The sequence below is a fragment of the Oreochromis niloticus genome, linkage group LG10, assembly GCF_001858045.2.
Source record: "Oreochromis niloticus isolate F11D_XX linkage group LG10, O_niloticus_UMD_NMBU, whole genome shotgun sequence".
Classification (NCBI taxonomy): Eukaryota; Metazoa; Chordata; class Actinopteri; order Cichliformes; family Cichlidae; genus Oreochromis; species Oreochromis niloticus.
Genome location: NC_031975.2, coordinates 23,319,849 through 23,344,575, shown reverse-complemented (window position 1 = coordinate 23,344,575; position 24,727 = coordinate 23,319,849). Strand labels below are relative to the sequence as shown.

At 40.3% G+C, this 24,727-nt stretch overlaps 2 protein-coding genes across 3 annotated transcripts; both read right to left on the bottom strand.

Moving 5' to 3' along the window:
* Window positions 1-2,486: 2,486 nt before the first annotated feature.
* Window positions 2,487-19,029, bottom strand: LOC100699409 (pterin-4-alpha-carbinolamine dehydratase 2). Of its 2 annotated transcripts, XM_019364142.2 has the most exons (5): window positions 18,770-19,029; window positions 17,750-17,881; window positions 13,526-13,621; window positions 4,594-4,674; window positions 2,487-2,778 (listed from the first exon to the last, which is right to left on the bottom strand). In XM_019364142.2, the coding sequence occupies exons 4-5, from the start codon at window positions 4,660-4,662 to the stop codon at window positions 2,683-2,685; spliced, it is 165 nt and encodes a 54-aa protein (XP_019219687.1). In that variant the 5' UTR covers window positions 4,663-4,674; window positions 13,526-13,621; window positions 17,750-17,881; window positions 18,770-19,029; the 3' UTR covers window positions 2,487-2,682. The 2 variants fall into 2 exon arrangements, with proteins under 2 accessions (XP_019219687.1, XP_003451492.1); XM_003451444.5 differs by lacking the exon at window positions 13,526-13,621 and having other exon boundaries at window positions 18,770-19,027.
* A 944-nt stretch (window positions 19,030-19,973) lies between these two features.
* Window positions 19,974-24,701, bottom strand: txndc15 (thioredoxin domain containing 15). The gene is made up of 6 exons (XM_019363526.2): window positions 24,674-24,701; window positions 23,964-24,280; window positions 23,295-23,441; window positions 22,746-22,909; window positions 20,489-20,619; window positions 19,974-20,325 (listed from the first exon to the last, which is right to left on the bottom strand). Exons 1-6 carry the CDS (start codon window positions 24,699-24,701, stop codon window positions 20,129-20,131), a joined length of 984 nt encoding a protein of 327 aa, XP_019219071.1. The 3' UTR covers window positions 19,974-20,128.
* Window positions 24,702-24,727: the final 26 nt, after the last annotated feature.

Here is a 24,727-nt window from a genome sequence, read left to right as displayed (position 1 = left end):
CTTGTTTGCTGTCTTCTCAGCACTTTTCTGGAGTATTGATTGCAGGTTGGTCTCTGCAGTCAGTGCAGAAAGAGCCAGCGAGTTAGTGGAGCAGAGGCAGGAGTTGCAAGGTGGCATAAATCCAACAAGGGAGGAAGATCCCTCCTCTGTTGGGTTATTTAAAAATAGAAAAATATAATTCTGAGGAAGAAAAAGAGCTTTGCTTTTTATTCCTCTGTCTTCTATTATTGTTTTCAACCTCAGTTTTCTAACCACTGAACAATGCACACCTCCACAGAAATTTGTTAAAAAGGAGCTAGTGCATTCACTTTGAGACAATACAGATGACACACACGTTAGAGTGCAAACAGAGGCAATGTGGTCTCTATTAGCAACATTGAAAACACTTGAATTCACTGATATTGTTTCCAGCCTCAAAGTTGTCCTCCTGCACAAAAAGCAGTTTGAAGGGTGGCTGCCTGGGTCAGTGTTGTACAATGTAACACACAACAGATGCAACCATCATCTTATTTTGGTGAGAACTTCCCCGTACAGATGAATGAACTGGGGCTACTTTAGTGCTCACAAATCATCTTTGTAATATGATATATGCATATCTGACTTTCAGCATGTGCTTTAACCTCACCAGCGTGTGTGGGCTTAGATGGCCTTGGCAATACAATGTGAAAATTTGACAAATTATACAATATGTATATTCAAGTTACCCTGTAAGTGGAGGCCTAGCAGCGATGAGAAAACTGAATTTAGCAGCAGCATCCCGCGATCCAGCAATGCCATCTGAAAAAAGCATTACACAGTACAGAGTTATGTTATATGTTATGGGGGTCATTTTGCTGGCGGGGTTTAGGGGGTGAATTTTCTGATCCTGATGGGAATGGACTCTTCCAACATGAGAAGGTTCCATTCAAAAAGGACAAAGGGATTATGGATGGCTTGATGAGTATTAAAATTATATGAATTATATGGTATGGGCTTCCCAGTCACTAAATTGCAATCCAATTGACTTTGGGAGATTTCTGGCTGACAAGTTAGCGCTCTCCTCCGTCATTTAAATACCAAATGAAAGAATAACATGGAAGAGTCCCTCCAGCAGAGGTTCAGAGACATGTAGAGTCAGCGCCAAAGTACACTGAAGCTGTTCTGACAGACAATTCATATTTTGCTTTGGTTTTTTTTTTATGTGACTCGTTTGTGACCAGAAAAACCTCATCTAAGTCATTACCTAAAGCTTTGCGCTGAAAGCCTTTCTAACTACTAATACAGTCATCCAGGCTTGTCAGCATGTAATTAATTACCTACCACTAATTGTGAGAAGCACACCCAGTCCATCACCCCACAGAGGACCGCCCCATTTTAACCTTACTCTTTAACCAGAACAATGGCTGATATTTACTTAAAATCCAGTCCAAGCATCAGTAGGACTACAATTAGCTTCTGTTTGGCTTATTCCAATCACATACCACACGGTCAGCGATGAATGAAAATCCAGCTGCTTTAAAGGAGATGCAATAAATAAACAATTTGACATTTAGAAATATAATTAAATGAGAAAATTGATATTACAGAACCTGCCCTGTCTCTGATGTTTCCGTCCATTCAGTGTTTCCTTTGTTTCCCATAGCATGAATCCCTCAATCCAGAGCTGTGATCAAGATTGAGGTTTTGTTAGGTATTGCACATATGACTGACTGCGATCAGGTTTAAGTAACAGAAAATGAAAACGTGAACACGGCAGGAGACCTCCAATGTTTGCATTGTCCTGAGGATGTGTCACGCTCCAACACCTCACCCATTTTGCAGAAATTAAACAAATGGGATGGAACATGTTAAACGAGTCACTGTTGGATGGATTTTTGTAACATTCAGACATTTCATGCTGCCCGATTTTACTTTCTATGCTTAACTAGCAGACACTGACTTGTACTTGAAGTGTTGTCAGGTTCCTCATTTAAAATGGTAGCAAATCTGTTTGAGCTGACTCTGAATTTAGTTTGGCGATAAAATGAGAATTTACAGCATTTTTTAAACTCACTATGATCAGGAAAGACTAAGCAACCATATTCATGCTTTATTTATGTATATTTATGTTTAAAAACTTAGATTGTCCCCGAAAAACTACAACTAACCACATAAGAGATAGATAGCACTGAATTTAGTTCATCCTTTACCAAATCGCAAATCAAATTAATTTCCTACTGACTTTGACCCCTTCCACTGTCAAGTGACAAAATGAGATCTGATGGACTCGCATGTAAAAGCTCACTGGTGAGAACTTGGCAGAGTACTGCTGAGCAATTACAATCCATTTTAATTCTATGTGTGAAAATCACTCAGTGATACCTTTCCAATCTGTCTCTGACTTTTGAGGAAATCTAAACCAAAGAGCTTTCGTACACAGTGTTAATTCAAGAGACACTGCAAAGCTGCATCATTTTAAAACAATTAGAGATTAAACAAGTTAAACTATCACAGAAAGCTTTCAAACATTTGTAAACAATGTAAAACGTTTATTTTATTTTTACAGATTTTATTTGGGACAAAAATCAGAAGCAGAATATGCACATATGAAAGACTAAATACATTTAACTCTGTAATGCAGTCGTCTTTTTAAAGAGTGGAGTTGAAACTAAAATCAGTGTATCTACAAAGGCTGTGACAGATTGCAATTTAAACACAAAAAAACTACATGGAAAGTGAAATTTTGTCAATAAATTTGGCCATTTTGATGTCCCGTTTTGACAGCCCTCCACAGTCATGTGTAGTCAGTGTAATTTGGACCTGTGAAGACACATATACACGTTAGTGTCAATCACAAGGCAATGACAACATAATCAAAATATTTTCCTAAAAGCAACTTTTAAGAGTTTAATAGTTGCAAAGAAAAAAATCCAATAAAATTACATACTTTGTCATTTCAGAAAACCTTCTATTCTTTTAAACTGTGGTATAGCTCAAAGTTTTGCATTATTAGGACTGTGGTCACTTTGACAGGTAGGTGCCGGCGCCTATCTGCATCACCAGGCTTCGCTATCATTCATTCGAGTGACTAAACAGGACCTCTCGCAACTGTTTGTTTTGGTGGCGCCTTTTGGATCGATTTCAAGTCATCAGTTATGGGACAAATAGTATGGCTTGCTCTGTGGTTAACTGAACCAATATACAGTTTTGTCAAATTAAATACCATGTTTTACCTGTAAAAATATACTAATCTAATTAGAATCACCCCGTTTTCCAAATATGGTCGCGTCTGGCTCCAGTTGTATAAGCTATTAGGCTAAAGTCAAAATGCAGGTCCCAGTCTAAAGGGGGGAATGTTAGAGTAATTATGTCCACCTTTGATTTCCAGTCTGTATTCAAGAGTGCAAGGTACAAATCAGATAGCATATGTGTGGCCATCTAGAAACAGCTTTCACTGCATTACTGCTTTATATGTCGCATCCAGTGATGTTGTGCAACCTTGAAAAAAAACGATTAAGACTATCACCTAGTTCTGTGACAGCTCTTGCACATTCTGGTGGAAGTATAATGTGACCTTCCTGTGTATTGGTAGGTGTAACTACAGCGTGCAGTGCTCCCAGCTGTGCTGTGGTTTGCCACATGCAGCCAGTGAGTACAGGTTTTGGTTTTTGGTCTCTGTGTGACATTTCTGTGATGACAAACTCAAGCAAACTGCCCACAGGCGCTGAGCCTTCCTGCTGTTGTCAAACAATACTCTCCTAAAAACCGCACTCTCTAATCATACTTTACAAAATGTGAAACTTTGTACATATTGTGATACACATTATAGTTTTATTTGACATAAACTGTGATAACTACTCCTTTCCTGCAGCAGTTTGACCCCCCCTGCTACCAAAAACATTTTTTGTAAATACCCTTAAAACTAACAACCACCAAAACAGAACAGAACATTTAGAGTGAATTTTAGAGAATATTAGCAGCAGCTCAGCATACAGCTTCTGTTTTGTCGAGGCTGTACCTCAGTCGCTGTGGGATTTATGTGTAAGTGTCTGGTGGAAAGTGCTGTGGGGGCCCAGAGACCTGTAGCACCATTGTACAGAGACTTTAATAAAGAGTGGATTAGGACCAGCATTCCTCCCAGAGCGGCCCGGTCCGCCACACAGTAACTCAGTGGCTACAGCCTAATGCTGAGAGATTTTCAGGGACTGGGTTTGTCATATCAACCACTACTTTATTTGTGAGGCAGGGAAAGTGAGAGAGTCTGTGTGAGTGCTGGGGCTGTGAAGGAAGGCAGACATATTTGCAGAGCTTTTCACGAAAAAAACAAACAAAAAAAAAACTATGGGATTAAAGTGTGAACCTGATTTTGGCTTTTTCTTTTCCTTTTTACATATGGAGTGTGTGAAAGCCTGGCTATGGGCCAGTCATAACCGTTTGACACAAATAAATAAATAAGTAAATAAAACTGGCTTTATACAAGATCAGTTGCAGTGTGTCTACTTCGTTATTAACAAACCACAAAACTGTAAATATGGCAACAAATCAAACAAACCACTATTGATTTTGCAAGATGCGCTTACTCTAATTGACAGTAAATAAACGCAGCACTGTAAATGAATCTCCAGTCCCTGTTACCTTATTATAAACATTGAACCATTCTGGGTGATGGTTCATCTTCTCTGCCTGCAGAGCCACCCGTGACATGAAGCCAAATGCCTGTTAGGGGGAAAATAAAATGATGGCTAAATTTATTGCGAGCCTGCTTCAAAATGCATGTGTTTAAGCACAAAATGATTAATACACTGCATTAAATTTGATCCACTTTTTATAAATAAATAAATGAATAATAAAAAATAAATGTTCAGATGTACAAATCCTGCTAAAAGTAAAGTCATCAGAATAATAAACAGAAAAGGACTCCTGCATTATTAATGGTCAAAATCTAAATTAAAATAAATAAATGTTAACAGTATACACATAATTAGTCAAAACAAATCATTCCGTAAGTAGTCTTGCAAAATTGTAACACTTCAACAGAACTATTGATTAGAAAATATAGCGGGCCTGTTCAAAGGGCTCTGTCACCAAATTTGAAATAAGTTAAATGTGAAGTTTCATAAACAATAAATAAAGTAAGTAAAGTTTATTTATATAGCACATTCACTGACATAAAGGTCATAAAATGTGGTACAACAATTAAAACACAATGTCAATAGAGAACCATGTTAGGACAGAATAAAAAAAGTTTAATAATATATAAATAAAAGAATGTCAATCCAAAGCATAATAAAGTGCAATACTGCCATCTGAGGCGGGGAGAAGTACAAGACGGATTTCTGAATATAGAAGGTCCTCCTGAATGCATGTGTTCAATTTCCACAACCACAAAAGGACTTTAGAGCATGCATGCACACACCGAGAAACATACACACTCTTCATAAGTTTGGCATGTGACTCGCTCCAATCACAGGCCATCCAGGGAGTGATTACGGTTATTCTAATTATCTACAAAGAGGAGAGTGAAATCCCTCGTCATGCTCTCTGTGAAGAGAGGAAAAAAAAGAAGAAAAAAAGAATCAGGTAGACCTATTTCAGAGCAATTTCCCACTGCAATCTCAATTAAGCCCCTAAATGCTTCCTCTCTGCCTAATTAAATCAACTGAAATGCCATTGTTTACATGCTATGGCTGTGGCCCCATCCACCACCTGACATGACGAAACAGAATTAGCCTCAAAGAGGAAATTGCGTTTAGCCTTTTTAGTGTGTTGTAACCAATTTCTGAGACAGCCTGCTCAATTCACGTGTAGTGCTATGCATGTAACACGATCAGCAGCTTGATCAAATTGGTTATCAAGGAAACCGTCTCCCGATCAATTTAAGTAATTGACATATTCCTGCAACTTGACCTCACTGGCACCAATTTAGAGAGCCGGGCGGTCTGCTTTTTCTCAGTTTTCATTGGCTTTAATGGAGATTGCTAAGCAGCCTGTCATGTCAGGTGTTGTCCAAACATGTCTTCTCCCTCTAAGGGCTGACTTCAGGTTAATATGCCGCTGAGGAACATTAAGTGACAGGTAAAAGGATTCTGTGTTAACACTTTTGGTTCCTGCACAATGTCCCAGTTCAAAACACTGTGCTTTTTCAGAAACTCCCTTTCTAATCTGTCCCTTGTTATAGAACAAAAAAGTCATCTCGTGGTATTTTAAGATACTTGATTGATTAAACATGGTCTATGAATGTTTATAACTCATTCTTCAGGCTAACACTTTTTTCCTTCTTTTTTGACACCATCATTGGTATTAGGGTTTCCACTACACAAGATGTTGGCTGAGACCATGCAGCAATGTCCTGACCAAAAAAATAAAGCAAAGTGCCAAATACTGCAGTTCCTCTAGTGCCCACTAGAGGCTTGCTCCAAAAGTGAATTGATCCCCATACAATCCAATGTTAAAGTGCCCAAATTTACAGCCGAAATTAAGAGTAGATATTCAAGGCCTAGTACAGAAAGTGCTTGGGGCTCTATAGACAGTTTCTCTAACTCATCTATCTGGAAACTGGATTTGGGGGTGTGGCCACTTTAACACAGACAACTGCTGTCACACCTCACCTTCATCATTTAAGTCTGCTCCACTGCATTTGTGTTGTAGGGACCTCATAGAGCAGTTTTAATGCATTTATTTGACAAAAAATGGTTTCTACTTGAGTTTTGCTAAATGAAGTTCTGGTATTTTGCTATTTAGCTACTTCACAATAATCGGCAGATTTCAATTTGTGCCTTACAAAAACACAACTTAAGAATGGTAACCAAATTTGCTAGTGTTAGCTGACACTGTCATTCAAGAGTGGTAATGCGTGGCATTAGAAAACTGATGGAAACACAGTGTATAGTAACAATAGGTTACATTACAGTGGCTACGTAAATCTTTTATGGTAGGAACTAGTTTATATTGTACACAAGTGGGTTTTTTTGGCTTGAGTACCTTTTTGTTTCAAAGACAGAAAGATGACAGAAATTCAGTCTACACAGCTTTTAAAACTGTGCTTATGAATGTTTGTGTCCATTAGCGTAGCACTTTGCTATGCAGACATTCAATAGAAAGGCTGCAAGAACACACTTATGTACACTCTAAAAACTCAACAATGCTGTCTTAGTTGGCTAAAAAGCTAGCTTCAACACACACACACACACACACACACAAATGAAAAGCAGAATCAATGGCTGGCATGGACAGTTAATTGTTTTTAACGCTCAATTTCACTCCAATATAAAGAAGTTTTGTTGTCTAAAATGACTTCTGTCTTCTCTGCAGTAGGTGCTAAGCTAAAAACCCAACAACAGCACAAACATGAACAACAACAGGCCAAATGACAGTACACAGCTACAAATATCACACATGGATCTGTAAAGCTTTTTGGAGCACCTATAGGCTACCAACCCAGTACCATGCTGGTACCTTAAAGAGACATGCATGCATGTATGGCATCCTACGCTTTTAAATAAAAGTAAAGAAGTACAAGCTGGAGAAGCTTCAGCTCATCTTTCTTCCTCTTCTTCCTGTGCGCTGCCACAACTTGTACATAAACCTACAATGTCCTCTAGTGCCTTCAGGCAGCTTTTCACTAAAACTACACAACGCCGCACTGTCCAATAGGACACTACTCAGAACAGAGTTTACCGAGAAGAGAAAAAATAAAACAAAGATGTTCTTTGTGTGACTTCCGTCTTCTCTGTGGCAGGGGCTAAGCTAAAGGATCAACAGCAGGACAAACACAAACACGAGTAGCTTACATTTCCAGCTGTTCCACATATCTTTGACACCGTCCCCATTTGGCGGCAGACAGCTACGACATGTAGGTGTGCGTTTACCGAGCATGCTCGCCGCCTGCGCTTCATCAATGCTATGCTAAAGTTATTGCTAACCACAAATATTAGCAGTCTTATTTTCACTGTCTTAAACATTTCTGCCTTGTAATGTCAGTGACATTTAGACTGAGCAGACTGGGGAGGTTGCAAATCCACTGCTGTACAACTTTATTTCTGTGGTAGATCTGCCCTCTGTGAATCTTTCATCTGAAGACTGATCATTTCTATGTATTTTCAGTCGATTTATTTGCAACTGTGTAAAACGTGACCAGCTAACAAAAAAAATAAAAGCATGACAAATGAATATTATTTTCCCTGGTGGCCATAAACAACTCTGAAGGAATTAATATGGTTTCATTGGTGCTCAACATGCAATTAAGCAACTTCTTAAAAAAAAGGCTTGTCGTGTTAGCGTTGTTTCCAACAGCCTCAAATAATTATAAAAAATAGGAATGAATCCCTCTGCAAGTATTTATTTTTTCTTGTTTAGTAAATTCAAGGACTTTAATCATCAAATGTAAATGCAGATTTCATAACTTTAATCCTGCAACAGATAAACAGCTAAGAGGTTTCTGGCCTTGACCAATGTGTTTGAAACCTGGGTTTATTTTCTCCATTTTATGCAGTGAGGATCCTTTTTAACACTACATGTCTGCCAAAGGTTTTACATTTGGCCTACAGTATCTATAATATAGTTATAGCTGAATATACATGAGATCTGCAAGTCCAAAACTGCAAATATTTTTATGATACATTTTCTAGTCTTCATGACTTGATTGAAAGAATACATTTTTCTAACAAAGCCAGCACACGGCATCATGACGTTTGCCAATGATCAAGAAGAAATATTGTATTTGTATTTAGAATGATCTAACAATCCATCCACTTTGTTTACCCTTAATCCATTGAATTGAAACTGCACTAAACCCGACTAGAGTGTATAATGATAGCTTGAAAAGTGCCGTATAACATGAAAATCTGCACTGCTTTTATCGTAAGTATTGTCACACTTTCCAAGAAATTACCTGTCCCCATTCAGCCATCAGTGATGTGCGAATGAACCAGAGAGCATTTGGAAGGGAACATATGGGAAACATAAGATGGCCGTTATGTAACATGAAGCCTGATAAAAGAAACAAAAGTGGAGAAAAACAAGAAAAAAATAAAATAAAAGCAGTAATCACTCGCTACAAATGAATTGGAGTTGAATGTCAAAATAACCTGAAATAGTGAATCCAGAAAATAAATCCTGCCCTACATCAGCCTTTTCTCAACAGACAGTGCTCCCTTGGGGGCAGTAAACAGAGCATGAGGAAACAATACAGGCAAAGTGACAGTCCTGTGTCTGTCCGTCATCTGTAGGTCATCTCAACACCCTCCACTTGGGCCAAACAGAAATTAAAACCAATCCTCAACTCCCAGATGAGGTCTCGTGTCAGCAGAGGTCAAGGGCTTGGCCTCTCAAAGTGCTTTGTTTATCCCATTTGTATTGTACGGGCCACACTTCTCGAGCCAACAGGTCAGCCAGCTAGTCGGCTATCCATCCTCTCAGCCAGCCAGCCAGCAGTTCTCTCCAACTGGCCCAACAAGCTGTAGCTGTCAGAGTCACATAATTTGACGTGACATTATGCAGGCCCCCATCTCAAATAATCAGAAACACCCGACAGCAGACCGCCACTATGCCCCCTCTCCCCGTCTCCCCTCCACACACACACACACACACACACACACACACACTCTCTCTTTTGAGGAGCCATTTTGGTGCTATTACAGCATGATTGTCATACAACACTGGATGAGACAATTTGACGTCGGAGCGGAGTGGTGTTCTCCCTCTCATTGCGGCTCTGGGCTGGAATACAGGACTCAGTTTCAAACACATGTGTCTGTTATTTACAGATCGGCTTTCCACCACCCCGCGGTCCAAGGGCTTAGAAACGCCTGCACTGCTTTGCCAGGACTAAGTGCATGCAGATTGTGCCCACCCTTACTAGCCTCTGACAGACACACACTTTCACACTGGTGCATGCACAAATGTACACACACAAGCCTCCTCGGCATATGCGCGAGTATTTGCCGACACGCACACACAGGAAGACGAGCCGCTCTCCTCCATTACACACCGCCGTGACTACCCGATGATTACTCCGCTAGCCCCATCATCACCCGCGTCAGCGTTAGCCCCCTGGAAAACCTTCGCTCCTCTGCAAGCGAAGAAAGCTGTGATTTCGATGGCGGTGGTTGTGGTGGTGATGATAATGATGATGACCACACCTCATTTCTCTTCTTTCCCCAAACAGCTCTTCACGAGCTTCCAGCTGGCCAGACGTGGGCTGCCCGCTGAGTTGACATGTAACTTAAAGCAAAATATCAAATAATTATGAAGCAAAGCTGCCAGCTGTGAAGTTCTTTCATGTAGTCAGAGAGAGAGAGAGAGCTCTGCTGGGCATGTGTAACATCAGCGGTATTAATCTTCTCAAATTAAGATTCTTAAAGTTGAGAAACGCAGAGCAGGGTTTCAATTTGACACTCTGCCAGTGTTGACACTCATTTAGTGACTAATATCATGTGTTACAACTCTTCACACACAACTCAGCTCCTTTTTGTAACGAGTGTCACGTAACGCTCAGGCATGGCGTTAAGGCCAACTTATGCAAACCCCTCATTAACTGCGGGGTTTAGCAGCGAGGGCTCAAAAAGACATTGGGCTTGTCAACAGACGGCAGACGTCAGGGCCATCTTACTTTACCCAAGGTCTGATAGCCAGATTATCTAACCACCTCCGCTTGGGTGCCACACCTTGTGGCTTCCCTCCAGCTATTCTCACAGGATGGGATGAACGCAGGATGCCTCCGGTTCCCAGGGAAAGGTTCACTTTGGAGATTGAAAGTGGGAACTGAACACCGCTGAGCCGATTAATTGGCTTCTCGCTCGTCCGAGGACTAGTGTAGAAGTTGTATATGCAAATCTGTGTGCATACCTCTAAGCATTTGAACAAATTGTAACATTTTCTTGTTAGCTTTCCTTTCCCCCCCCCTCCGGTGGAATGTAAAACACTGCCTAAACTCTTTGAAGGGTGGCAAATCCCTGAATCATCGCGTCCAAACAATAGTCAAGAAATGTGGGATACTCCGAGTCCACTTAAAGGTGGCTAAGACAATAGATCACCAAAGTCATGTATCAAGGAAAAGTGCCAACCATTCACTGGTTCCAGCTTCTTGGATGTAAGGACTGAAGTGGAAACTGATTATCTTTTGGTATCTGGAAGGTCTAGAAGGTCATCCACCAACTGGCAAGTCAGTGATTTGATTCGCTGCTCAACCGATCCGCCAGTTTTAATGTCCTTGGGCAAGACACCAAAGCGTCAAAACTGCCCACAATATATTATCTGTAACAGGAAGACGCTGAGGTTATAAAAACATTAAGGGCTGTATGAATAGGTGTGGCTTGCAGTGTAAAGTGGTCAGTAAGACTCAAAGTGCTACATAAATACAGCACACATGACAAAAGGAATTAACGTTCATTTCAAAAAGAAATAAATTCACTGATTGATATTGAGTGACTGGGAATTGACAAATCAACCCAACAGACTGTCCAATCTGATTGCTCAACTATTTGCCTGGGAGAAAAGGCCCTGCTTGTTTGGTATGGAGCATGAGCAAATGAATTCATCAGTATAACCTGTATGCGAAAACGTGTGCGTGTGTGTGTGAAGCTGGAGGAGGATGGCTTTGGGAGTTTGGTTTACCCAGGGGCTCAGTTTTAGTTGTAGGACAACTTATTCAACACAAGTAGACCAAGTCCCATAACGAGAGGCAGAGGCTTGAAGGAGATTTGGAGGAGAGGGAGCCTCTGACTGAATATAAAAAAAGGATGGGGGAGGGGGGGATCAGCTTCCAAGAGCAGAGCAGGAGCAGAGGCAGCTGTCTGAACACAGCATTGCTCTCTTCAGTAAAAATCAGAGTCGCTGCCTCAGACTCGAAATTGGAAGTTAAGTCCAGAAGCTTTTTCCCAGAGCTTGTGTTGTAGTTATTGTTTGCGGCAAACCACAACCTTGGGAGGTTGTTTGTGTATGCCGGATACTTAAAAATTATTTCACACAAATAAAACTAAAATGTTCAGATTTTTTTTTTTTTATTTGAAGTGACTATTTTTCAAAATAACAATACATTAATTTTAAAATATTTTCCACAGAAGCTTGATGTCATTTCTGAGGAAAAGAGTTAGAACAGTAGGAGAGTCTTTTCAGCCTTTAAAAATTATATTAAAAATAATGTATGGGATGGAATCCAGGTAATTACAGACGCATTTGAGTAAAATATACTTATATTTCCATATTTACAGCTCCACTAATGTGATGTGTTCATGATAGGATTACTTTTTCATTTCTTGGCTGAAGTGAAATGTGGTGTAAAAATAAGCGCGCTATCAGCAACTGATGGAAGCAGGAGTGGATGCAATGTTTATACTTTAAGCTAGCCAGTAAAATATGTTTGTATTATATCCCAATATGGGGGGGTGGGGGGATGTAATCCATAAGAAGGAGATGAGTGAGTGAATAATGTAAATATGTAATCCCTTTAAAATAGTTAAACATACAGCAATTAAATAAATTTTACTATTAACTTTTACTATTAACTAAAACTGTGAGAGTCCATATACATTTTAATGCAGCACATGTTGGGAAATGTTTTTAAATGCTTTATCTTAATGTGTATGTTTGCTATATGTTATCATTTCATATAATAATATCATCGTAGGCCTTTAAATTGAAATGTTTTAATAATACTATTGTTGTTTTTCTTGTAATTAAATAATTAATTAATTAATGGTTTTACTTTTTTCTTTCTTTGGTTTTTATTTTTTTATTTATTATGTATTTTTATTATTTAGTTCAAATGTACAGCACTTTATGTCAGCTGTGGTTGTTTTAAAGTGCTTTATAAATAAAGATGATGATGATGATGATTTGGATTTGGTGCCATATAAATAAAACAAATTGACCCGAGTCATGAACCAATCCCTTGATGTTTTGTGAATTGTACAGTGATTGCACAATTACAAACAAACAATCTACATGTTGCACAATTAAAATGAACCTTCAAGGCAATGTTTTGTGTGGAAAACAGAAATGAGCCAGATTTATAATATGATTGCGTAAACATTAGGCAATTTTTACTATTTTACTTTTTCTATTTTATTACAGTCATCTGAAGCAGGTCTCTCTTGTAAATGAGACATTCAATCTCTGCAGGATTACCTGTTTAAATAAAGGTTAAATTAATGAAAAATAAATAGTTTTATTTTTAAAACAATTTATGATTGAAAACTTCAAAACGATTGAAAATTGTCAAAAAATAATATTAATAGGCAACAATACTTGAACTGATAAATTAAATAAGATCTTCAATGGTGCACATACCCATTTGCTTTTTAATCCCTCTAATAAAGACAGTGCAGCATGCTCTGGATGCAGATATTTAACCATTAAAAATTTCCCTCCTTAGGTTAAGACTGCCCTTGTTTACTTTACAAGAAAGACTGAAGATAATAACCGGCCATTTTTCCCCTCCATCCTAAACGTAGCTTTTGAGTGATTTTTTTCCCAGGGCTGCTTGACTGAATATTTGTGGGGGAAGGAGGAATGCCATCGATGTCAACCTCAGCTAACACAACACAACAGTTGAGCATGCACAGCTCACCCTCTCTTATACGAGCTGCATCCGAAAGCTACCCGTTTCACTTGTGTCGCATGAAAGTTTCCACTTCATCCAGCGAAATGTATAGCAGATGGTCATCTGTAAACATACATAACATAAAGCTTGTTGTGTAAACAATATCAGCAACCGCAACTTAAAAACACGCTCAATTCCAGCCCAGATTTACAGTATTAAACACACACACACACACACGTACGTCTATATATGATTGCAATAATTCCCACTGACCAAAGCGACTCCAGAAAGAGGATTTCACCTCTCAAAGCACATTAAACAGACTGGACTTGACAGGAAAAATAACTCACAGTTACTCCTCAGACTAATGCCACAAACATCACACTGTATACCCACACGCCGCAGCTAAACTCCTGAGCCATTTATAAAGGCATCATAACACTTTCCACTTGCTGTAATCAAAGAAAAATAAACTCAAAGAAGCAATCCCAGCTGCCATGTTTCCTTTAAATTCATTTGCAGCTCTTGAGCGTCTCATGAATTCGCTCAACTTCAACTTGCTGTACTCACTTCAATGCATGAGTACGGCTCTACCGCCCCCTAGAGATCAGGAGAGGAAGTGTTGCAACACACAGGAAGGGGATTTGTTATTCTCATTATAAACTCTTGGGGATCTGATTTCCTCAAGCCCATCACTTGGAGATAAGTGGCGAATGGAAATCAGCCAGCATGTCGCTCCTCATCTCCATTCCCCTTCGGTAAAAGCCCTTTAAGAGCAGCCATGAAAAACGAGCTGGAGAGTTTGTGAAAATGCATCAGAGAGTTTGAGTGGTGTCTGGAGAGAATAAAAGAGGGTGAAAAAGAAGGATAGAGAGACAGACAGACAGAGCGAGCTGCCAGCATGTAAAATTGGAACAACATGAGCTCATTCCCCCAATAACATGGGGCACAGAATGGGAATGAGAGACAGACAAAGACTGAAAGGCAGAGATAGGGGAAAGGAGGGTGGCAACAAGTAAGAATTTTTAAAAAAGAAGAGAAAAAGAAGAGAGAAAGCGATGCAGAGCAGAAGGAATGATGGGGTTGTTAGTGGTTTGTGAACCAGATGAAACATTTTAACCAATTTGATTGTTTGTGAAAGAAATCATTCTGATCAAAACCCTAATTGCTGCCAACTGGCCTCCTGGTGAGTCTCAGAGTAATGCAGCCTGACGTGTCGGGGTAAGAGGAGAAGCTTTAGAGCCAGGAGGAGTAGATGGGGGAGGTCAGCGCTCACCCTCCGACTTCAAACATGGGGAAGTGTAAAAACAGACTATTTTAGGGGCTAAAACAACTAACGATGGGATTAGAGGAAGTCCGCTAAGTGGCCTTGAGATGCTGCAGTTTACTTCGCCCCGCACAGAGTGAGCAAACGGAGCAGCTGCTTACAAGACGTGCCAAAAAACTTTTGAAAAGAATATTTAATGTTTGTTTTACCCCCGGAAGCAAGAGAACTAGTTTCAGCTGCCAGGCAGCTCTCAGGAACTATGCTACGGTAGACACAGTCACCAACCAGTAACTTGCCCAATATTATAAATAACTTTCTGATAAATTGCCATAATTCATTTTAAATGAAAGACTTATTTTCAGTGCAATCCTGAAAATTCAGAGCTAAACTGTACCACCAATGTGCACCTGTGCATTTTCTTCCACTTATCCAATTCAGGGTCTCAGGCTGTCATGCCCACTTACACACTTAGAGTCATTTTAGTTAGAAACACCAGTTAACCTAACCCCATGCATGTCTTTGGACTGTGGGAGGAAGCAGGAATTTCCCAGAGACAACCCATGCAGACAGACACGAGGAGAGAATGCGAAATGCAAACAGTAAGAGACCAAGCTGGATTTGAACCCAGACCTTCTTACTGTGAGGCAACAGTGCTAACCACCATCCTGTTATTGCACATGGTTCACATGATCGGGTTCACTTGTCTGTATGGAATATTAGGTGTATTTGTTTCTTTACGCATTACATTGTTATGCATTCTATTTGGTGTAACTTCAGATGCCCTCATGGCCGGGTATCTTAATGATACTTTTATCTGGATAAATAAAGGATTACACCGCCGCCCGGCATATTCGCCCTACTCAAATATTACCATACTTTACTGTTGACTCTGATTAGCATCCCAAAGTATCCTTGCACTGTGTCCTCGTGTGGCTTTAGAAGCACTTAAAATTTAAACACTTTGTGATAAATATTCAAAGGATGCATGCTGGTTTTTATGGATAGTGGCACAAATTATGTAAGGAACAGACCTCTGCAACATGTGCAATTAAATTATCCTGGTGTCACTGAAGGGCCTGAGCACTGCCTCAAAGTGTCTCTAAAGTAACAACCTGGCATTCAGGGCTTGTTTGGATTCATGGTCCGTTTTAGTACTTTGAATAATATTCCCCAATGGGAATCATAACAGTTTTTAAGGCAAGGTTTTCTTCAGCTTCCCTTTTTCAGTAAATATTAAACACAGATGCACTGAGAAGTTTGGCAAGTTTGGTGGAAATTAGAAGAACACAGGCACTGCTTCTATTTAAAATTGTAGTTTTTGTTGAGAAAACGAAAAAGCAGAGTATATGGTGCAAAACCACAATATAATTGCAGGGAAAAGTCTTTTAATTTAAATACATTTTTAAAAAAATATACTTGCTAAGTATGAGGAATCTGATCTGAATGTCTTTTAGTGAGTAGATTGGACTGAGCAGTGTGCTTTGTATTATTGCAAGCTACAAACCAGTTTGTTCATAAATAGATTTGTAAATAGATAATTGTGACTGTTACACTGTATATATAGAGCACTGCAGCAGTAGCAGGAGTAAGAAAACTTTTTTGTTGAACCATTTTTGTCTTGTTTATTGGTTATGAGTTTAGGTTGGAGATTTGTCTTTTGTTTGTTTCTGGCCTTTTCTTCGGTGTGGTTGGTGTGGGTAGCTGCACCTCATGTTACATCCAGGTTACCCCTAGGCCGGGGACGTAATATTATTTAAATCACTAACTTTTTCCTGCAACTTCATGTCTTTTCTTGAACCACAAAATGTCTGTAATTCAGTCTCACGTAAACCAAGTCAGAGATATTGCATAACAACCAAACAATAGTTCATTGATGTCAGCACAGTATGACGACATGAAGAACGCTAATCACAGGTATTGTTTTTAAACAATACCAAGCCCTAGATGTTATTATCCTGCACATTTGGTGTCTTAGGTCATTCATTCATAAGTACTTCAGAAAAAATGCTGACACTTGACACAGTTATAACCTGTGGAGACATGTCTGACTACTGATTTCAATATCACAATTTTATGCTCAGTATGCTACCAGAATCACAGCTGAAATTATGAGTTTCCGATCGACACTTTGGGCATGCATCTGGCAGCATGCAACAAGCCTCCTAAAGATGAACAGATTTTCACGGCTACAGAAACTGGAAAAATGACTGCTTCATCACAGACTCTACTGGCCACCTGGAATAAAAAAGACCACTAAGACGGAAACAAATGTGCATGTTTCTTTTTTTTTCCTCCTTCACAATTCAAAGAAACACCATTTACACATCAACCAGCTGTGCAGGCATGGCTGGTGTGGTCTGATATTGTGATCCCAGCACTTACATGAAACTGTTATTTTGAGGCACTTTTCTTTTATTACACCTTTAGCATCTTAAATCCTGCGCTTGATTTAATGACAACAGACACTTCAGTTTCAATCGCCATATGCAATGGTGCCTAGATGTCGAATTAGCTGCTGATTTTTGCCTGTCGTTCAATCTTTTGCACGCATAACTGCATACTAATCGTGGCAGAGAAGGCCGCCTGCCTGTCCTTTGGAAGCAATTACAGTTTCAGGGTTTTGCTCAAGGGAATGTGGACAGAAGAAGACAGTGATAGAATCGCCATCCCTGCAATTTGTGGACAAGCCCGCCACAACTCAACTATACGTGGTAAATCAAGAATAGGACCCATGCATGTTTTGAAAAAAGTGCACACATGCATGACCGGGAAAGGGGAGAAGATGTTAGATATACCTAACTGCACCTGATCACGAATGGGTAGCCTTGCATAAACATAATCTAAATTAGGTCTAAACTCAAATCAAAGGAAGTGATGAAAAAAATAACAGCAATATAAAAAAAATAAAATTCTAACTCATAGATCCAAGATTAGATCTAAGACTTCAACAAAGCTAATTACTATATTAACATAAATACACACACCTGATTAAAGGTTTTAAAGTGAAGCTCTTTGAAGATGGCATCACGGTCCTCCACCTCCATCCAGCCTGTGGCCCTGAGCTCGACCAATAGCTGCTCCCGGTCTTCAGGGGAGAGCCAGTGTGAGTCTGATGACTGGACAAAATCATATTACGGTTAAACTCTTTAGCCCTGGAATTATACAGGACAAATCACGTTGTTTTTTGTATTTCATTTCCTTTTTTTTTTGTTGCACTATAATCACTATAATGAAAAGTGCTCTTCAACCTTTACACACATGCTTAGTCTAGTATTAGGAGTTCTCTGACTGCTATTTACGCTGCGTCCAAAAGGTGGCGGTCTAGACCCAAAAATGAACATTAACGCCGTCCTTTCCAGGACCACAGATCAGGCTTACCTGGGTGTAACCTGCATAAGGGACCTAACTTGATTGGTTTAAATAAAGGATTTGGGCGGGACTCCACTCAATCTCCGCCCCACTCTAAAAGTCTCAACCAGGCCCAAACAAAGCGTACCAAATGAAGGCATTTCACAGGCAACAATTTTAAGTTTAAATGTGATGTGTAACTTTAAATATACAGTTAATCTCAACTTCGCAATAATATGAATACCAACCTCGCACCGCTCACATTTCTATTGCACATGAGCCACATGCCAATGTAAACAGCAAAGGGACCAAATTAACTGAGAAATCTAAAAAACTACTAACGCCGAATTAAAGTACAGCATCAGAGCAATTCATAAAAGTGTTACAAACTTTAATCGTCTGCGCCTTAACGTAAACGTACGCCTTAAAGTTTTTATTTACATTTTCCTGGGAGAGTTCGGCGTACGGTTTCTCACGTGATAGAACGACGTGAGCTGGATACTTTGGAGGATATACTTCGGAACGGTGCTTGGCTTGTCACGTGGGAGTGCACCCACACATCTTGCAGTGTTCAAAAAGAGACTTTCCTCACGTGAAATTTGTGTTTCTTCTATTTTTTTAATGCTAATGCTAAAGCCTGTCACTGCATTACTCACCATTTTAGACGAGTTGTTGCTACAGAGCGGAGGCACCCTCAAGCTGCTCGGCAGGTGTAGAAGGCTGCAGGGCCTTGAGCTGCCTGTCCTCAGGCTAAACATTAACCTAAACATTATCAGTAAACTGTCAGCTGTCCTCTCTCCCTACCAATGCCTCTTCCCCCCCTCTGCTCTTCCTCTACTGCCCTCTCATAATTTGCCATAGCTGTTTAACGTAGTGCCTGATTAAAATCACGCATTTTTCCAACGGAGTCTGGTTATCTGTTGAGAAGCAGTGGTATGATACTGCAAATATAGCCGAGAGTAATGTATTAGGATTTGTGAATGATTTTTAAGGACAAGTAAATGATGTGATTTTTGCTTTCCACTGCTAATTATCTAACATGACAAAAGTCACTTTTCGCTCGTCTTCATGTGTTTTTCAAACTGGATTTGGGATTTGAATGCAATTTCTGTTGTTATAAATGTGCTTATATAAATAGCTTATATAAATAAAAATAACCCAAAAGAGTTGCTATAGCCAGATATTTTATGTTTGAGGTGTTTTTTTCACTTCAAATAAAATTACTTACTGAACACATTTCATTAGGTTAAATATATAAATATAGAATGTCTTAATACACCCTATAGGTATCCGTCTGCTAAAGTAACAACTATGATGACGAATATCTCTTTAATTAATTAACAGTAACTAATACTGAACATCTGACATATGCCATGATTGAAACGTCATTTTCACCACTGTATAAGCTAACGGAATATTCTTTGATCCTTTGGAAGGACTCTGCCAGTGACCTCTGACCTGTGCCAGGGGGTCTGCGCCTCTGTCCTCACTTCTTTTTTTTTTTTTTTTTACCGCCACAGCAGAGAATTTCCTTCCTACACATATCACTGTTTGCAATGTTTTCATTTACAACTGTAAAATATCTCCACAGGATGCTCCTCTCTTTCAATCACTGCAGCCTACATGTTTGTTCAGTGCAGCTGAATCATGGGACTGCAAGACAACAAAACACAGTAGAGCCAGGAGGAGGAAGAGGAGCAAAGTGTGCCTGCATGAGAGGAGCAGTATTTATACAGACATGTCTACTATTTTGTTTTTTTGTACTTTGGACTTGGGTTTGGCTGAACATCAACTAAAAGGCACAAAAAAACCCAACAACTCAAAACAAAGTTTTGTCTTCTCGCACACAGCCTCAACATGTTACTTTTAATCCAAATCTTTATTCTAAACCCCAAGAGCTCAAATATTTTATTTCACTCAAACACTTAAAACATGAGCACATTAGCCATTTTAATAAACGAAACTGTTTATCAAACAATCCTTTACATTATTCTTGACGAACAGTCTGTGAGCTTTCAGTCCTGATGCTCATGCTCTTGTCCGGGTATGAGCCAGCGTATGCTGTCGGTCCGCAGGATGGCGTACAGAGTGAAGCTTGTGATGAAGAGGATGGAGAAGACCAGCAGCCAGTCGATGCTCTTCACGGGAACGCTAGGGAGGGGGCCGAGGCGGTCTGCGTCTGTCACATTTCTATCAGGGTCGGCTTCAAAACCTGGAACACAGAGTTGGATCACACATGGGTGCAAGTTTCATTTGAGTGGTCGTTCAGATTCATTCTACATGACTCAAAATGATCTTCCAACCACCCAATTCTGACCCTTTTGAGCCCAAACCAGTAAGCTCTATATAATGTAACACATAACCTGCATTTGTACCTGTCTGGTTAACAAGGAAAGATGTGAGTGTATCCAGCGTTCTGTCAGTGTGGTTGAAGCGAGCCATCGGTTTTGCCCCCTGGAACAGCAGGATGTTGGGCATTGCCACAGTCCCAAACCTCATGGAGAGGCTGGTGGAAGATGGAGACATGCATTACAAGAAGGCAGCGGGTCCAGATGGCATCAGCTCGAGGGTCGTCAGGTCCTGCGCGGACCAACTGTGTGGTGTGATGGAGCACCTCTTCAACCTGAGCCTGAGGCTGGGGAGAGTCCCACAGCTCTGGAAAACCTCCTGTGTTGTACCAGTGCCAAAGACTTCACGCCCCAAGGACCTCAACAGCTACAGGCCGGTGGCTCTGACATCCCACCTGATGAAGACCCTGGAGCGGCTGGTCCTGGCTCAGCTTCGGCGCCTTGTGAGCTCATCACTGGACCCACTTCAGTTTGCCTACCAGCCTGGCATTGGAGCGGATGATGCCGTCATTCACCTCCTACATCGTTCCCTCGCTCACCTGGAGACCGCTGGAAGCACTGTGAGAATCATGTTCTTTGATTTCTCCAGTGCCTTCAACACTATTCTTCCCTCGGTTCTGAAGGACAAGCTGGAGAACTCTGGAGTGGACCATCACCTCACAGCATGGATTTTGGACTACCTCACCGACCGACCACAGTATGTGAGGACTCAGGGTTGTGTGTCGGACAGGGTCGTCTGCAGTACGGGGGCCCCACAGGGAACGGTTCTGGCTCCGTTCCTCTTCACCATCTACACTGCAGACTTCTCCCACAACTCCACCCAGTGCTTCCTGCAGAAGTTCTCTGATGACTCTGCAATAGTCGGCCTCATCACTGATGGGGACGACAAGGAGTACAGAGGACTGACTCAGGACTTTGTGGACTGGTGCCAGCTGAACTACCTCCAGATCAATGCCAGTAAAACCAAGGAGCTGGTGGTAGACTTCCGCAGGCACAAACATCCTCCACTGCAACCACTGAACATCCAAGGTATGGACATTGAGGCTGTGGACAGCTACAGGTACCTTGGTGTTCATCTGAACAGCAAACTGGACTGGACTCATAACTCAGACGCCCTCTACAGGAAAGGGCAGAGCAGGCTGTACCTGCTGCGGAGACTCAGGTCGTTTGGAGTGGAGGGCCCACTCCTGAAGACCTTCTATGACTCTGTGGTGGCCTCAGCCATCTTTTATGGTGTGGTCTGCTGGGGTGGCAGCATCTCTGCTGGGGACAGGAAGAGACTGAACAGGCTGATCCGAAGGGCCAGCTCTGTTCTAGGATGCCCTCTGGACCCAGTGGAGGTGGTGAGTGACAGGAGAATGGCGGCTAAGCTGTCATCCCTGTTGGACAACATCTCCCACCCCATGCATGAGACTGTGACAGCACTGAGCAGCTCCTTCAGTGGGAGACTGCAGCACCCACGGTGCGGGACGGAGAGATTTCGCAGGTCTTTCCTCCCCACTGCTGTCAGAGTCCACAACAAAGACTTTAACTGATCAAACACACACACCCACAAATGTGCAATAACACTAATGTGCAATAATCTTTTCTGGCATCGTTGTATTTTTACTCAGTTGTATATAGCATTTTTATTCTATTTTTATCTTATTGTATATTTTATTCTATTTTATTCTACTGTATATAGTATTTTATTTTATTCTATTCTGTACAGTTGTGTACTGTATTTATTCTTATTTTATTTTATTCTAATTTTTGCTTCATAACTTTTGCACTGTCCACTTCCTGCTGTGACAAAACAAATTTCCCACGTGTGGGACTAATAAAGGTTATCTTATCTTATCTTAAATATTCACTGGTCAACAAAATAACCTACAGAAAAATCTTTTGAATATACACGATAGTGCAGATGCATTCAAAACAATTTTTGAGTCTCAAGTTAGTCGATTTTTCTTCTTTCAGCTGTTCCCTTTAAAGGTAACCACAGTGGATCACCTGCCTCCATCTGATCCTGTACCAAGCAATCTTGTCTGTAACACCAACCCTCTGCGTGCATTATACTTACACAATGTCATGTATAATGTACAGGGATACAGATTATTATAAGCACCCTTTATAAGAACATAAGCAATCAATTATTGGATGTTTAGACAAAATAGAGTCAAAACATTTGTTGCAACAAGATGATTTTCAGCTTTTCAAAATTCTTTTTAAATAAAAAGTATTCTAAGAGGGGTTTTCACAGTGAGATTACACAGTTAATACCAGAACAAAGGTGATCATTTACCTGCTGTGCTGTGAGGCATCCAGTGCCAAGAAGTGCATGCTGGGAAAAACCCGGGGAAGGGCGATGAAGTGAGGTGCCAGGTTGGCTGAGAACTGGCACCAGGCGGTGAAGAACAGCACCACAGAGCACTCTGTGCTGTTAGCATTGAGGAACTCCATTAGATCCTGAAAGAAAAGAAGGGATGGGTTTAGTTTTTCCTCAAATAGAGAAACAGGAAATTCTCCTGCATGGAATTTTATAAGAGGGATACAAACAGAACCTGAATTCGGATAAATTCACTCAAAAATGAAAGGTGTAAAGGCAACAAACAATAATGCTCACAATACAAACAGTGAGTCGTGCTATGATGAAATAAAACAAAACTGATTTACAAAAAGGTTTATACACACAAAATATATAAATAGATGCATTAGAAAAGTTGATAAATGAATCTTGTATATGGTAACTGGTGTAAATGTTTGGGAAATTGGTGGCACACCAATTTTATTTTATTTTTTTACACACTTTACACAGAGTGTAAACATGTGCCTCAGAGGATGGAGTAAATACCTGTGAGGCATTGAGGACCTGCACAGTGAAGTTCTCCATTCCTGTGATGTTCCGTTTATCACAGTTGACTTTGTAAGTCTTGGCAGTCTCCGTGGTGTTGTGCTCCTCAACCGTTATGACCTCCGCACGCACAATGTCAAGCGTGAGCTGGAAGGAAACATTCAAGGAGAAGTTAGTTTCAGCAAAACTGCATTCATAACTATGCATATTTGGGCTAATCTTCACTGAGACTTTATCAAGCACACGTCAAAACATAAAAGCTAACCTGAGGCTGAAATTAAATTAACCTTGTTATTGATTTTTTTAATCAATTCATTTTTAAGATAGGAGAAGACTTTATTGATCCCACAGCAGTTTAAGTCAGTTGGTTTATAACAACCAGTGTTAACATCTTAAAGTAAATTTGTCCAGGAAGACATTTGAGAATCAAAGGATCTCATTGTGTCACTTAATAATCTTAGAAGACAAATCTGGAAATCTTCACAAGTGCAAATATTACCTTAATAATAAATCATTTACTAATTTGTGATTATCTTTATAGTTTGGGTTTCTTTTGGAATTTATATATCAATTTAGATGTCAGTCACTGTGGTAACTGAAGTGGTAACCCTTTAAGGCTGCAGTCTAACAGCAGTCCCTTTTTATGTCTCACAGTTTCATCTTAATAACCTGCTGTGATGATTCAGCATCCTCCTCCTGTGATGCGCCATTCTCAGCTGGAGCCAGTGAACTACACTGGGCACTGCTGTCATCACAGGGCGGGGAGAAGCCTGACTGAAAGTCTTTCACATTTTTGGGGAAGAGAGACTCGATGTCAGATGGATCGATGGGAGTTTCAGTGCCCATCACAGCATCTGCGATCTCAGCAGTCTTGAACTGCCTTTTCGGCAGAGAGTCCAGGTCTCCGGACTCTACAAACTTGGGGCTGTTCTCCAAGTCGGACAAAGTGTCCTCTGACAAAATGAGCTCCAGTGAGTCGTCATACTCTAAGGGACAAAAAAAAGGAAAGAAATTAAGCTCAGTCATATAACATATTTGTAATTGTTTTCCATTCCATCTGACTTTTAATGGTGAATCACTGCAGAAGTTTATCTGAAGAGATTCTTATTTCTTGCTCTAAGGTGTCACTTTCACTCCTGTGAAAAGTATCTGTTCCTTTCCTGATTTCATTGTTTTTTGCGTATTTATAACACTTAAATGTTTGGGATCACCAAACAAATATTTCACAAAGAAAAAGGTTTTCAGTGTTTATTTTATTTATACAGGAAAAAATGTTTTCCAAACCTACCTGGCCCTGTGTGAAAATGTAACTGTCCTTAAACTCAATAACTGGTCGTTTCACCCTTATCAGTAGTTTTCAAGCATAAACGGCCTGTTACTGTGACCAGGCCACTTCAAAACCTTCATGTTGGTTTCTTTAAGCCATTCACTTA

Bases quoted from the DNA above. Each gene is read 5' to 3' on its own strand.
- LOC100699409 (XM_003451444.5), bottom strand. From the start codon at position 18,883: ATGTTTAGGTTAATGTTTAGCCTGAGGACAGGCAGCTCAAGGCCCTGC. The intron at 17,882-18,769 runs GTGAGTAATGCA...GATTTTGTCCAG, and splicing joins GCAACAACTCGTCTAAAATG to TCATCAGACTCACACTGGCT. The intron at 4,675-17,749 runs GTGTGTGTATTT...TCCCCCTAACAG, and splicing joins ACTTTAAAACCTTTAATCAG to GCATTTGGCTTCATGTCACG.
- txndc15 (XM_019363526.2), bottom strand. From the start codon at position 24,701: ATGAAGGTTTTGAAGTGGCCTGGTCACA. The intron at 24,281-24,673 runs GTAACAGGCCGT...TTTGTCCCTTAG, and splicing joins TTTGAAGTGGCCTGGTCACA to AGTATGACGACTCACTGGAG. The intron at 22,910-23,294 runs GTATTTACTCCA...CTTTTCTTTCAG, and splicing joins AGGTCCTCAATGCCTCACAG to GATCTAATGGAGTTCCTCAA.